At 40.5% G+C, this 13770-nt stretch overlaps 1 protein-coding gene across 1 annotated transcript; it reads right to left on the bottom strand.

Moving 5' to 3' along the window:
* Window positions 1–59: 59 nt before the first annotated feature.
* Window positions 60–13192, bottom strand: LOC139654152 (4-aminobutyrate aminotransferase, mitochondrial-like). Its single transcript, XM_071531201.1, has 15 exons — window positions 13123–13192; window positions 11900–11997; window positions 11119–11148; window positions 9567–9684; window positions 9040–9089; window positions 8873–8953; window positions 8476–8568; window positions 7875–7937; window positions 6854–6917; window positions 5954–6102; window positions 5249–5386; window positions 3665–3832; window positions 1258–1404; window positions 978–1089; window positions 60–181 (listed from the first exon to the last, which is right to left on the bottom strand). Exons 1-15 carry the CDS (start codon window positions 13190–13192, stop codon window positions 60–62), a joined length of 1503 nt encoding a protein of 500 aa, XP_071387302.1.
* Between the last annotated feature and the right edge of the window lie 578 nt (window positions 13193–13770).

Here is a 13770-nt window from a genome sequence, read left to right as displayed (position 1 = left end):
AGCAGGTGCTTCGTCAGGTGAAGCTCAGCATTAATGTGGAACCTGTGGACCGACTCTCTCTATTTGAGCTCAGCGATGGCATCGTTGAAGATGTCCAGGAAGAGGTTTGCGTGTCGCTCTTTGAACACCAGAGCAGGACGAAATCTGATGGACTGAGTTCCACAGCCTCCCAAAACCACACCTGAGAGCACAACAAACAGCATTGGCATACTAACAGTTAACTGTATATACTGTAAATCGTATGTAGGGCTGCAACCAAAGATTATTTTCATTGTCGATTAATCTGTCGATTATTTTCTCGATTAATCGATTAGTTGTTTGGTCTATAAAATGTCAGAAAATGGTGAAAAATGTCGATCAGTGTTTCCCAAAGCCCAAGATGACGTCCTCAAATCTCTTGTTTTGTCCACAACCCAAAAATATTCAGTTTACTGTCATAGAGGAGTAAAGAAACCAGAAAACATTCACATTTAAGAAGCTGGAATCAGAGAATTTTGACTTATTTTTCTTAAAAAATTACTCTAACCGATTAATCAATTATCAAAATAGTTGGCGATTAATTTAATAGTTGACAACTAATCGATTAATCATTGCAGCTCTAATCGTATGTTAATATTGTTGCTCTGTCCCAAAGCTTAGGAAGAAAGGTTTACAGAAATTGTCAGATCTAGTGAAGAATATTGGTAGATTTATTGATAATTGTCAATGCTTTTAGTAAAATATTGCCCATGCCTTTTAATTGCACTCCACCACCCCCGTCTTTCCTTCCCTCTTCTCTGTTTGCTACTTTATTGTATTTTATACTATACTGTTCTATTTTATCTTTTTTTTTTGTTATGTGATGTCATGTCTGTAACTTCCTGTACTGCTGCAGTGTTGGACAGGTCTCCCTTGGGAAAAAAAAAGACTTTTAATCTCAATAGGACTTACCTGGTTAAATGAAAAAAAACAAAAAAAGGTCATGCTGAATGTCTTACCCTTGTTCTGGGCCTTACGGATGAGGTTGTTGCGAGTGGCTTCATCCCTCACATCGATAGCGCAGAAAGTCCCGATCCCTCTGGCTCTGCTGAGGAGGTGCGGGTACTTCGCCTTGAATAAGAGCATAAGAGAAGATTGCGTTGTTTCAGTCCCTGATGTTGCTGTACTCACACTCAAATCTGCACTTACACACTATTTTAGTTAAAATCAGTCTATCCGTGTTAGACAACGCCACTCACGGCTTTGCATTAGAAACCTGCAGATCAGAAAATGTCTCACCTGGAGGTCGTAGAGACCCTGCAGCATCACCTTGCCAGACTTCTTCACCTCTTCCAGAAGGTTCTCGGTCCTGATCACCTTGATCACCTCCGTCAGGAACATGTTCTTGGTGTGGTCCCCGAGCCACGTGTTGAAGATCCTGAAGGGCTAAGGAGAAGAACACACCGGAAGACATTATACAGGAGCATACAGTAGCTGGGTGTGCATTGGAATTTATTTCACTGAGTCACTTGGAAATGGAGTAGTTGTTAGAGCCAGTTTTCCTTTTGTTTTGTATGAAAGGTCGATGTAGTTACATTGCCACCTAGTGCCAGCTTGTGTTTTTATTTTTTATGCATGTGAAGTACAACTCTAAAACAATTAGTTGGACACAATCAGGTGTGTCAGGGGACGGAGGAAAATGCCAATGAGAGACACAGTTCTCAACCATGTCGTTTATTTTCTTTTGTTATAGTTTGGAGGCATTTATTAAGTTTTGTGGAATTTGCAAAGGCCTTTTGTTATTGTACAAATGTAACTGTTATTTTGAATTTGAACTGAAATCAGCAGCATCGTCATCACCTCCGTGGCATAATGAAGAGTCATCAGAATCAGAATCAGAATCAGAATAAGTTTATTGCCAAGTAAGTTTTCACAGTACAAGGAATTTGCTTTGGCATGGTGGTGCATACAATAAACATAAAAATAATAAAATAAAATAAAATAAAAATAATAATAATACAATTAAAAATATAATAAAAAATATAATAAGAAATAAGAAATAAAAATATGTACAAATATATATGTGCAATATAACAATATAACTGTAACTGTTTTTTTTTTTTTTTTCAAGTGAATGAAATGTACAGTTTGTACAGGTATGTGCAAAAAATTTTCCAAGAATGTGCAAAGGTATGGGGGGGGGGATAAGGGACTGTGTCAGTGGGGGTCCCGGGCCTTGTTGATGAGGCCAGCTGCAGACGGGAAGAAACTGTTCTTGTGGCGTGAGGTTTTGGTCCTGATGGACCGCAGCCTCCTACCAGAGGGGAGTGTTTCAAATAGTTTGTGTCCAGGGTGAGAGGGGTCGGCCACAATCTTTCTTGCTCGCCTCAGGGTCCTGGAGGCGTACAGGTCCTGGAGGGAAGGCAGATTGCAGCCAATCACCTTCTCAGCAGAGCGAATGATACGCTGCAGTCTGCCCTTGTCCTTGGCAGTGGCAGCAGCGTACCAGATGGTGATGGAGGAGGTGAGGATGGACTCAATGATGGAGGTGTAGAAGTGCACCATCATCGTCTTCGGCAGGTTGAACTTCCTCAGCTGCCGCAGAAAGTACATCCTCTGCTGCGCTTTTTTGGTGAGGGAGCTGATGTTCAGCTCCCACTTGAGGTCCTGGGTGATGATGGAGCCCAGGAAGCGGAAGGACTCCACAGTGTCGACTGGGGAGTCTCTCAGGGTGATGGGGGTGAGTGGGGCTGGGTTCTTCCTGTAGTCCACAACCATCTCCACTGTCTTCACAGCGTTGAGCTCTAGGTTGTTCAGTCCGCACCAGGACACCAGGCGGTCGATCTCCTGCCTGTAGGCTGACTCATCCCCACCAGAGATGAGCCCAATGAGGGTGGTGTCGTCCGCGAACTTCAGGAGCTTGACAGACTGGTGACTAGAGGTGCAACTGTTGGTGTACAGGGAGAAGAGTAGAGGGGAAAGAACGCAGCCTTGGGGGGGAACCGGTGCTGATGGTCCGGGAGTCAGAGACATGTTTTCCCAGCTTCACGTGCTGCTTTCTGTCCGACAGAAAGTCTGTGATCCACCTGCAGGTGGAGTCAGGCACACTCAGCTGGGAGAGCTTGTCCTGTAGCAGAGCCGGGATGATTGTGTTAAAGGCAGAGCTGAAGTCCACAAACAGGATCCTGGCATAGGTTCCTGAGGAGTCCAGGTGCTGGAGGATGAAGTGGAGGGCCATGTTTATTGCGTCGTCTACAGACCTGTTGGCTCTGTAGGCGAACTGCAGGGGGTCCAGGATGGGGTCAGTGAAGTTTTTGAGGTGTGACAGCACAAGGCGTTCAAAAGACTTCATCACCACAGAGGTCAGGGCGACGGGTCTGTAGTCATTAAGTCCTGTGGTCCTTGGCTTTTTGGGGACAGGGATGATGGTGGAGGTCTTGAAGCAGGCTGGAACGTGGCATGTCTCCAGTGAGGTGTTGAAAATGTCTGTGAACACCGGAGACAGCTGATCGGCACAGTGCTTCAGGGTGGATGGAGAGACAGAGTCTGGCCCGGCTGATCAAACTGTGAGTAAGCTACAAAACGATACGTGTTGGAAATGTCTGTCCATGTAATAATAAGACTGATTTGCATATTTTGCTATGATGCTACAGAGGGGGACTATTTCTGTCTGTTTCTGATGTTGCATGACGGATGAGCTTTCTACCTTGTCTGTCTGGAAGTCGTCTTTGTAGAAGTAGCCTCCCGTCAGCATCTTCTTACTGAAGGAGACGATGTCAGCTGGATCGTCCAATCCCCAGTGCTGATGAGCCCAGAACTTCCCTGTAGACCCGCCCCCTGTCTGCACCTCGTCCACTAGGAATGCAGAGCCATGCTGTCCAAAACAGGGAAAATGTGAACAGTGAAACCATACATAGAATACTGAAAGCAAGTTATAACACTACATACTATGCTCTATAGCAGCCATTCCCAAACTTAAGAATGCGGCGGCCCAATTTGAAATCTGAAAATCTTCTGCGCCCCACCCAACCCTTTAATCACAACTCTGATCAACACACGAGACTAAGATGAAGTATTTCCCTATATATTTCTTATTTCATAAACAGAACATGTGAACGTGGGCATATGGCAATGCAGTGCAAATTAGTAATCCATCCACATTCACGTAACAATTTGTAAAGCAACAAATGTAAGAAATTAAGTGCAAATAGTGAATTGTTAAGCCCGTATCCTGGCTGTTTGACACTGGATAATTAAACGCTTATACATAAAATTTCACAATATCCAACCCAATATCAACATGAAGAAAAAACAGACAGAAAATATAATTTCTGATGCAGTTATTAGGCTACAATCCATCACAGCTGGGCTCATTGCTGTGGAATATTTTGAGGCGAGTCCTTCTTTTTGTTTTCACAGATTCATTTCGATCTTCTGATGATTCGCTTGTGGAGGTTGATTCTCCATTAACAGCTTTCCTTTTGCAATCTGATAGCCACCGCTCCATTTTTACTCTTCCCCCGCCAATGATGAGGTATTCCCTCAATTACAATTCCCCACTAATGACGAGATATAAGATACATTCCGGCCGGATCAAAAATTGGTCAGATAAATGAAGAATAACACGTAATTTAAATCCCATGGCTTTGTTTTATTAGTTCTGATTACCTTTTTTAATGCAAATATTTAATCATAAATATTTTATGGTAATTTCAAACTTAATTACGAAAATTAAAAACTTTTTATTTATTTATTGTAAATGACCTGTCGCGGCCCACCTGCAGTACCTTCACAGCCCACCAGGGGGCCACAGCCCACACTTTGGGAATCACTGCTCTATAGTATAAAGCACTCACTGCAGTAGTTCCAATCTTGACTCAGAAACGATTAGGTTTTTAGTTTGTTCTGAAGAGATGAGTATATTTGAGGAGTTTCTTCACAAATGAGATCTAAAAAAATCACACACACAATCAACACTTCTGGTCACAAGCGGTCATTGCTTTGGTGTTCTGCATGCCTCAGGTTTTTAGAACAGCAAATGTAAACAGTTTCTTGAACTGGCTACAGGTTGAATCACGATTGTATTGTATCAATCGGCAATAGAGACGAGCAAAATAGTAATTTATTTGTATGAAAAAGTTTCAGGTTATTACTTTAAGTTCTTGGTTGAAAAAGATAACACTTCTTTACTGGATCCTCAGTATCTTAGAGACACTGACAAACTTCAGATATTATTCAGTATATAATATTTTGGAACATTAATCTCCAGTCTTTAGGATCCACCCCGTACCTTCTTGGCGATGCCCCTCAGCTTCCTGTAGAAGTCGAAGGAGGCGTGGTTATCTCCGCCCTCCGCCTGGATCGGCTCAATTACAATCCCTGCCACCGGCCTGCCCTTCTTCCCCCACTTCTCTATCAGATCCTCAACCTAAAACAGAGAGGAGGGAATTCAGACGGAGATGATGGATGATAGAGGAGAGAATGAATCCCAGGACTTAGCAGCTGAGTTGGGTTGGAGTAGGGCTGCAAACATTTTCCCTTACCGTTACTGGTTCAGACACTATAACTTTGTGTGAAAGCTCATTTCATTATTCAATAGAGTCAATTATTTTCTGCCATTTATTCATTTTCTAAATAGCACCACACTATACACAGTAAAATGACGTTTACATCTAGAAACCATAAGATCCCATTTTAACAAGCTAGTGTTTTAAAGCTTTTTGATAAATTTAGATGCAGTGAAATCAATATAGAATCTCAAAAAATATTGTATTGTGCAGGTTTCTATTTCTCAAGCCTAGACAGGAGAGGGGGGGCTGAATTGAAATACTGAAATGCTGTATGAGAGACAGATGGAAAGGCAAAAGGATGGAAGAGGATGGAGATGGATGGTACTGAAGAGAATAAACTCCAGAACTAATAAATAAATGGAGGGGAGGTGCAGTTTATCAGAGGAAAGAGAGGAAAGAGAGGAAACGATGTGAAAGCCCCTGACCTCCTCCAGACAGCGGGCTTCCTCCTGTGCATTCTCCCTCTCAAACTGGTCCAGTGGGTATTTCAGTTTGGGGTAGGGAGCGATGGGCCAGTCAAACGACGGCACATCCAGCTTCTGGATGGCCTTGGTGTGGGTGGTGGCCAAGCAACCTGCAAAACAGATTATACATGATTATTATGATTATGTGAAACAAACAGCTGTATTTTTAGAGGGGGTTAGAACAACATACATCGGTTTAAATAAATATGGTAATGTTGCCCACTGACGATATGATGGAAGTGAGGATTTGTATTTAACCAGCTTCAGGAGTGGCAGTCTGTAAAACCTGAAATGAAACCTGCCTCGCCCTGCCTTAAGGAGCTGCCACACAACCTAAGAAATTTATTAGTCTGGGTTTCAGTTGAGAGTTTCCCATGATGGTCTAACTGCTGCTTCAGAGAACTTTTCCACCCTGACGAGTAATACTTACACTGAATACTTGTAATTTTTTTGATTTTTTTGGCATGAAAACGGTGAAATTTAAATGTAGAATAGAATACCAGCACAAAATTTCAGATATCGGCAGCTTCAATCAATTTTTCAAAAAGCCAATCGGCTGAACCTTAGTTTTTAATCCTCATAATGTATTGATTCCTAGGCGCTTGGGTGTTCATGGGTTTAATTTAGTCACAAGGTGCTTTAAAAGGACAACAAGGGAGATAAATACAGAAAAAACCAAGAGCGAATAAACACAATTTTAAGATAAGAGGCCTGAGTGTGTGTGTGTTGTCTAAGGCTAACTACAATCGCATCACAACATAACGGCGTGCCAGCACAGCGTTCTGCCTCACATAAGTTTTATGAATATGTTGAGTAGCTATCGTGATCGTGAATAAGCCCACGTTGGATTGTGTGTCGTACCCAAAGTTCTTCCATGAAAGCCTCCCATGAAGGACAGCAGAGTCAGGTCGGGACATCCGGGGGCCTCGAGAGAGAATACAACACAACAGAGTGACGTTTCCTATATGCAACGCAATATTATATGTTTCCTAGACAGCAATGTGCCTTTAAATGTAGATCTTCATTGGAAAAGTGCACGAGTAAAACTGGATCTGTGTGTGTGCAGGAAGATTCAATGACAACTGCTCAACCGCTTTGAAAAAAACACTTTGTTAAACTATTATTTCTTACCAAAATGATAATGAGCGAACCTTTGTGACGCCACAAAGTTACAGAAGTCCAAACGGCTCGTTTAGAGGCTCGCTTTTCTAATATGGATTGTGTGGATTTAGTTGCCGATTGTGCGTTTTGATACTTTCATGATGTTTACAGAGCACATCCAACTCCTTTATAATCAAAGAGGCAAGGGAAATCCTGTTTTACATGATATGGGACTTTTAAGTTGGTTGTTTGAACATAAATATCTGGAGGCAGTCTAGGAAATGAGGAAATGTGTATTGTGTTTACAAAAGGAGTAATGTTTGCTGTTGTTTTGTATATATATATTTGTATATATAATTTGATGAGTGTAAACAGTACTGTGCAAACGTGTAAAATGATGCTTTCAAAAATAATGAAATGAAAGGTTTCTTAAGACGTTTGCACAGTACTGTACTAGATATAAATATTTTGTGTTTACATGTTTGACTACATGTAGATATGTGTATGTTTATGTATACATACACTATATGTGTATATATGTATGTGTGAGTATGAATGTGTAGGGTTGGCATGTTTGACTGTATTTTATTTTTGTGGAGTATAACTGGAAGTTTCAGTGTTAATTCATAACAGTGTCACGTAATCCCATGGAGGAAGGGCCACCAGTGTGGCATGACACAAAAATAAAGAATTCATTCATCCATTATATCCTGTTCCACTAGTGGGAATCGAACCTCCAACCCTACATTGTTAGTGCCTTGGGTCGTGAGCCTTCACCTACCTGATTGATCACACTGGTTCTCTCCTCCTCTGGAGTTGGCTGACTGGTGCCTCTCTGCTTGTTCTGTAGGGAAAACATCACATGAACTAAAAGGCCTCACCTACATGTAAAAACAACCAGTCTCTAGAAGCAGCTTTCTACTTTGTTCTATAAGAAAAAACACCACATTAGTAGCATCTAATATCTCAAAGTACCTTTTTACTTTGCTCTAGGCAACACCTCCATGTAATAAATACTGTCTAGAAGTAGATTTCTATTTCAAGCCAGACATTTCGTAGTTTTTACTTGCAAACCTACATGAGTGCATGGACCTGGATTTTTTTTTGCCACATAACCAACGTTTTACAGCTTTAATTTATCCATTTCTTTTTTTTCTTTAGCTTTCTACTTTGTTCTATAGGGAAAATATTATACATTTGATGGTTGTTCACCATCATGAAATAACAATGAATATCTAAAAGCAGGTTTCTTTGTTCTAAAAAAACACCACACATTTGACTGAGTCTCATCTACATGTATTTACATCTGATATCCAGAAGTACTGAACTGAAACGCTACAAAGAGTGTCTAGAAGTAACTGTCTGCTTTATCCATCACTTACTCTGTACCAGATGAAGATGGATTTGTACGCATTCTCATTGGAGCAGGAGCCGCAGGCCATGGTTTGCACTCGGCTGAATCCCTTGGGCGCCACCTGGTGGATAGTAGAAGAAATGGACAAATGAGTTGTAGGCATTTATTTGGCCATTTCATTTTGGTAGTGTAGTGGGAATAAATCATTTATAGACATAGGAAATTGCACTGACCAAACTGAAAGGATGTGGGTCCTACTTGTCAGAGTTTTTCCTACTCTGTTACAGTGGTTAGTGTCCAATGAAAACTGTTGTCCCATTTAGTAATAACCCTACTATAGTAATCATCATAGCATCACTGTCATGTCAGTGATGACTGTGAGTCACATTTTAGGTATTTAGAAGGTACGGTTACGTCACACTTACTGACATTAAGCCGTCAAACAACTTCTCAGGAAATTTGCCGGGTGGAAGCATCCCGAGAGCTGGTCTGTTCACAAACGTACCCTGTGGCCAAACCAGACATCACATTACAGCCATGGCAAGTCTGCATTAAAAATAATTAACAATACATTAACAATAAGTCTGTTTACCAGATTGCTTGGGTCTGTCATGACTTTGGTAAGTGCTGGGTGGTTGTATCCTGAAAAGAAAAGAATTCAGCCATGAAGTTTATATCTTGCAGATAGATAGATAGATAGATAGATAGATAGATAGATAGTAGAGCTGAACGATTTTGAAAAAATATCTAATTGTGATTATTTTGACTGATATTGCAATTGCAATATGATTCGCGATATTAGAGGGAATGACCATTTTTACATCATTATTCTCCTTTTCATTGAAAATCGTATTGAAATGATTATGGTGTGATTTTTGTGGGGATCTGTACCAAACAAAGATGTTTTCTTAAGTCTGTAGAATATGATGTGTAGGCCAGGACATCTCTGCAGCACGGCAATATTTAATGTAAAATGGTATTTTGACACACATTTTGCCTTTAACAAATATCGCGCCTCCTGCGATTTGAAAATTGCAATAGGCCATATTGCGATTTTGATAAAATTTCGATTAACTGTTCAGCCCTAATAGATAGATAGATAGATAGATAGATAGATACCTATGGGGATGGAGGCGATCTGAGTGTAGACATCTAGCATGCGGTTGCCATCTACGTCCACCAGGTAGTTCCCTCTGCTCTCCTCATAGTCACAGAAGAAATTCACCTGGATCACATTCTGTGAACAAAATAAAAAATCAAGAGTGAGACAACTAATGTTATCGTTCATTCGATTGAATGATATTTGATAAATCATAAATGGCGTATAATGCAAACTTCCATGTCTTCAACAATGTGTTCAAAATTATACTTGTGCTATTTTGATGTATTTGTTTGTAGTAGGAATGTCCTAAAATATCATTACCACCATGATCATGATCATATCATGATCACCATGTTGTTATATCGATTAAGTCTTGATGCATCGATGTATTAAATTACATTAAAACATACCCTCAGGCCACTTTATTAAGTACACCTAGCTAGAAGCAGGTAGGACCCCCTTTCGTCTTCATAACAGCCTGAATTAATCGAGGCATGGATTCAACAAGGTGCCAGAAACATTCCACACGCATCTTGGTCCATGCTGACTGGCCGATATCCAATATTTAAAGTGTGCTAGTGCTTTTCAGGTGCTCAGGGGGTTCTCCAATATTACCTTCGCTAACGGAGTTGGACAGGGTTTATGTGTATTTTTCTATTTGTCTGTTTGTTTGTTTGTCCTAACAGGATATCTCAAAAAGTTGTCAATGGGTTTGCACAAAACCTTGTGGAAAGCTTGGTCATGGGCCAAGGAGGAACTGATTAACTTGTCACACACTTGTCACACCCTAACCAATTGTCCAAAGGGGGGCGTGGCTTCTCCCAAAAAGGTCTTTAAAGTACAAACGGATTCACATAACACCATCAGATTTTGTGGCCAATCAGCAGACAGAAGAAGAGGCAAACCCTCCATTATTGTCCCAATCAAAAAACATCAGGGCACTGGAGAGTTCATTTCCAGTTTAGACATAACCGCCCTGTTAATTTTTCCAAAATTGACTAATGTGAAACAAGCGGGTAATGGGGCATGGAAGAAATTATTAACTTCCAACATGTGGAACTGGCATATCTTGACAACTGCTTAGTGTTGGTGGAGGTATGTGCTCTACTGAGTTCCGTCTAGTTGGAGGTTGTAAATATACACATGCTTCTCCTTGGGGCTAATCCTGTGCATACATGTATGTATGTATGTAAACCTTTATTTATACAGGGAGGGCCATTGAGAGCAAGCTCTCTTTTTCAAGGACGCCCTGATTACAGCACAAGATAAAAACACATTACAAACATTACAGTACAAAAAACAAAAAATACAAAAAAAACAAAAACAAAGAAAACATATAAAACAATATAAAATCACATGAAATTCCCAGGTTCAAATAACAACAAGACTATGAGAAGCACGTACATACATCCTCAGAGTGCAGCTACTATTCAGCTGGTCTGTCCTGATATGTGTGATGTGTCTTCATTCCTATTCTGTCCTTTTTCTTTCTATCCTCCTTGCCACAATGCACCAAAGACAAAGTGAGTGAAGTTATTTTATAAGACGGTGACAGATGCGGATTCTCACCTGGACCTTTTCCAGCTGCTTCGACAGACTCTGTAAAAGAAAGAATAAGTCACTTTATTCGGCAGGTAGAACAAACGTATCAGATTTTGTCTTGGTGACACTGGAGCATCCATGCAGCATGACATACAGAGTTGCCTCTGACTGGTTAATGGTCTGCTTGGCCCTGTCCTCAGTAGTGACAGTGTTTTTCGTACGTGTCAATGATTGGCTTCACTGAAAGCTTTGGCGAGGTCATTGTTAATACTCTCAGTAATAGACAAACATTCACTACAGTGAACAGGTGGCTGAAGCTGTAACAGTGTTATGGGTTTAGTTACAGTAGTGGCCAAATTGATCTGTTTTTATTCAACGGTGCAAAGTTTACTTTTGTTTTTCTCAAAGGGGCAATATGCTTCTTTACTAGACATCATCAGTTTGTATCGCATAACTGGTTAATGGTTCAGTGGTTGAATGATACATATATATACTGTATATGTATCTATATATCTGCTGTGTTTATTAATTCTTGCACTGTCCCTTCACACTGTATGTGAGGTCCTCTTGCACTTGAGCCATCACAATGTACAAGTATAACTACTGTAAGGAATGAAAAGTCCAAGAGTGGCTGATTGTTTTGTTACTTCTGTTTTTTTGGTTCATGCACCTTGGAAGAGCTGCAAGATTGTACAAGTACAACTACTGTGAAAGTTGTCCACCTGTAATCAAACTGATTCTGATAATCTTAACCTTTTTTTCCTACATTATTTTCATTTGGAGATGAAATGTGTCCGCCTTGCCTTACCCTGGATATGGGGCCTGGAACCTCTGTCTTCATGCAAGGACCATCGAAGTCAGCTTCCTCAACAATGTTGGCTGCAGTCTGGCTGACCTGACGATATCCTGCTGAGAAACGCACACACTTTTATCAAAAGCACCTATCTAAAGATTCTTATTTTAAATAGCCTACCATCTGTAGCTTAACACATGGTGGACAGTTTTATCTAAGATGCCTTACAGTATGGTGAATGCATACATTTTTAACATGGGTTGCCCTTGTGGGAATCAAAACCCCTAACCTGTAGTGGTAAGTTAAATGGAGAGGATGAGGAGGATGAGTATTATGTATATAATATGTAGGAATCGATCTGTAAACATTCAAAATGTTGTTGAACATTTCATACACTGTATTTATTCTCAATGGGACATATCTGTACCAGGTTTCACATCTCTATGATTAACAGCATGGCGGGGTTGAGCCTTAGATTTTGAGGGTGTACTATAGCGCCCCCTATAGGCCAATCAGTACCATTCTTTGAGTCCAAGTAGCGAGTGACCAGGATTATCTGTTCGCCAGATTAGAAAAAATGTTACCAATGTATGTTATTCAGCCAAATAGTGGAGAAAAAAATTAAATAATTTTGAGCAATAACAATAGGGTTTAATGAATATGTAGTGAACCCCTAAAAATAAATTTGTGAGTTTGTGTAAGTCAATGTGTAAGTTGTGGTGTGCAAGTATGCATAAATCCACTCTATCTCTAACTGGAATTATGCCTTTGACCTGTTTTGTCATTTACAGTGAAGATAGATCACCAAAACCGGACAAAACAGGGAACAAAAACAGATTGTGTTGATCATTTATGTAAACCTTTGCTCTCCCTGCTAAACTCGTCTTGTGACCCTTCCTGATTTCATCAACACAGTCAAAGGGGGCCGATCCACTTTGGATGCAAATCACAGTGACAAGCTGTGGGCATTGTAGTAGCCTAGATGCAACTCCATTCCTATTAACTATGCAGGTATGAGAGAGAATAAGGAGTTATTGGTCAATGTAAAAAACAATAAAGACATTGCTAAACTGACCTGCTGATCTGAAGCGAAACGTTAACCAAAATATAAAACCTGTCTAATTTGCTGTCAAAATGTGCTCTGTTAAAACAAAACTAAAAACGCAGAGAGAAAATACAGTATATTCATTTGAGGGAGAAATAATTGGGTTGAATCATTATTATCAACAATCTCTGACCTGTGGCAGTCAGTCCGAGGCAGGGTCTGAGGGAGGAGGCCACACGGCGACTCAGCAAACCACAGGCCATGCTGTCCAGGAACCACTTTACCTGCAGCGGCAGAGACACAGCAGGTTTTCAGCCTCAAGTTCAGGTTTGTTTATTTATCACAAGCATGTCTCAAAGGACAGAAGAAGAAAGAGAAAAGAGAGAAAAGAGCCTAACTAGATCTAACTGATCAACAATCAACCACAGAAACAGAACAGAGAACACAGAACAGTGAATGAAAACGCCTACCTGGGTTTAAATAAAAAGTTAATGTACAACAGAGCATCCATTCCAAAGCATGAACACAGAATGAGTGATAAAATACTATACATACAGCAAAAAACTAATTATGCATCACTGGGCTGTGTATGAAACAACGATGTGAGACGGAGAAATGAGCTCTCACCTTGGTTCATCTCTTTGACAGACACTTGCTGGATTTCTGATTTTTTTTCAAACCTCACTGGGTGGCATCTACGCTCTAATATTCACAACCTGTGTGTGTGTCAATGCTAGATTATGCTACAGAACTGAATCACACATTGACATTGCTAAGACTTCAACTGAGACTGAAACTGATGACTTTTTGCTCTTTTAGCCTTCAGCTCAAGACTGGTCTA

Source organism: Centroberyx affinis, unplaced genomic scaffold, assembly GCF_046629955.1.
Source record: "Centroberyx affinis isolate AG114_WGS23_722 - 3 ecotype Tasmania unplaced genomic scaffold, CSIRO-AGI_Caff_v1 ptg002053l_1, whole genome shotgun sequence".
In the NCBI taxonomy this organism is placed as follows: Eukaryota; Metazoa; Chordata; class Actinopteri; order Beryciformes; family Berycidae; genus Centroberyx; species Centroberyx affinis.
The sequence above is the reverse complement of the archived record's forward strand: the minus strand, read 5'-3'. Positions and strand labels throughout refer to the sequence as shown.

Coding starts and splice junctions, on each gene's coding strand:
- LOC139654152 (XM_071531201.1), bottom strand. CDS start 13,192: ATGGCCTGTGGTTTGCTGAGTCGCCGTGTGGCCTCCTCCCTCAGACCC. Junction 1,405..3,664: donor ACGACTTCCAGACAGACAAG/GTAGAAAGCTCA, acceptor TCTTCTCCTTAG/CCCTTCAGGATCTTCAACAC. Junction 1,090..1,257: donor AGGGTCTCTACGACCTCCAG/GTGAGACATTTT, acceptor CTCTTATTCAAG/GCGAAGTACCCGCACCTCCT.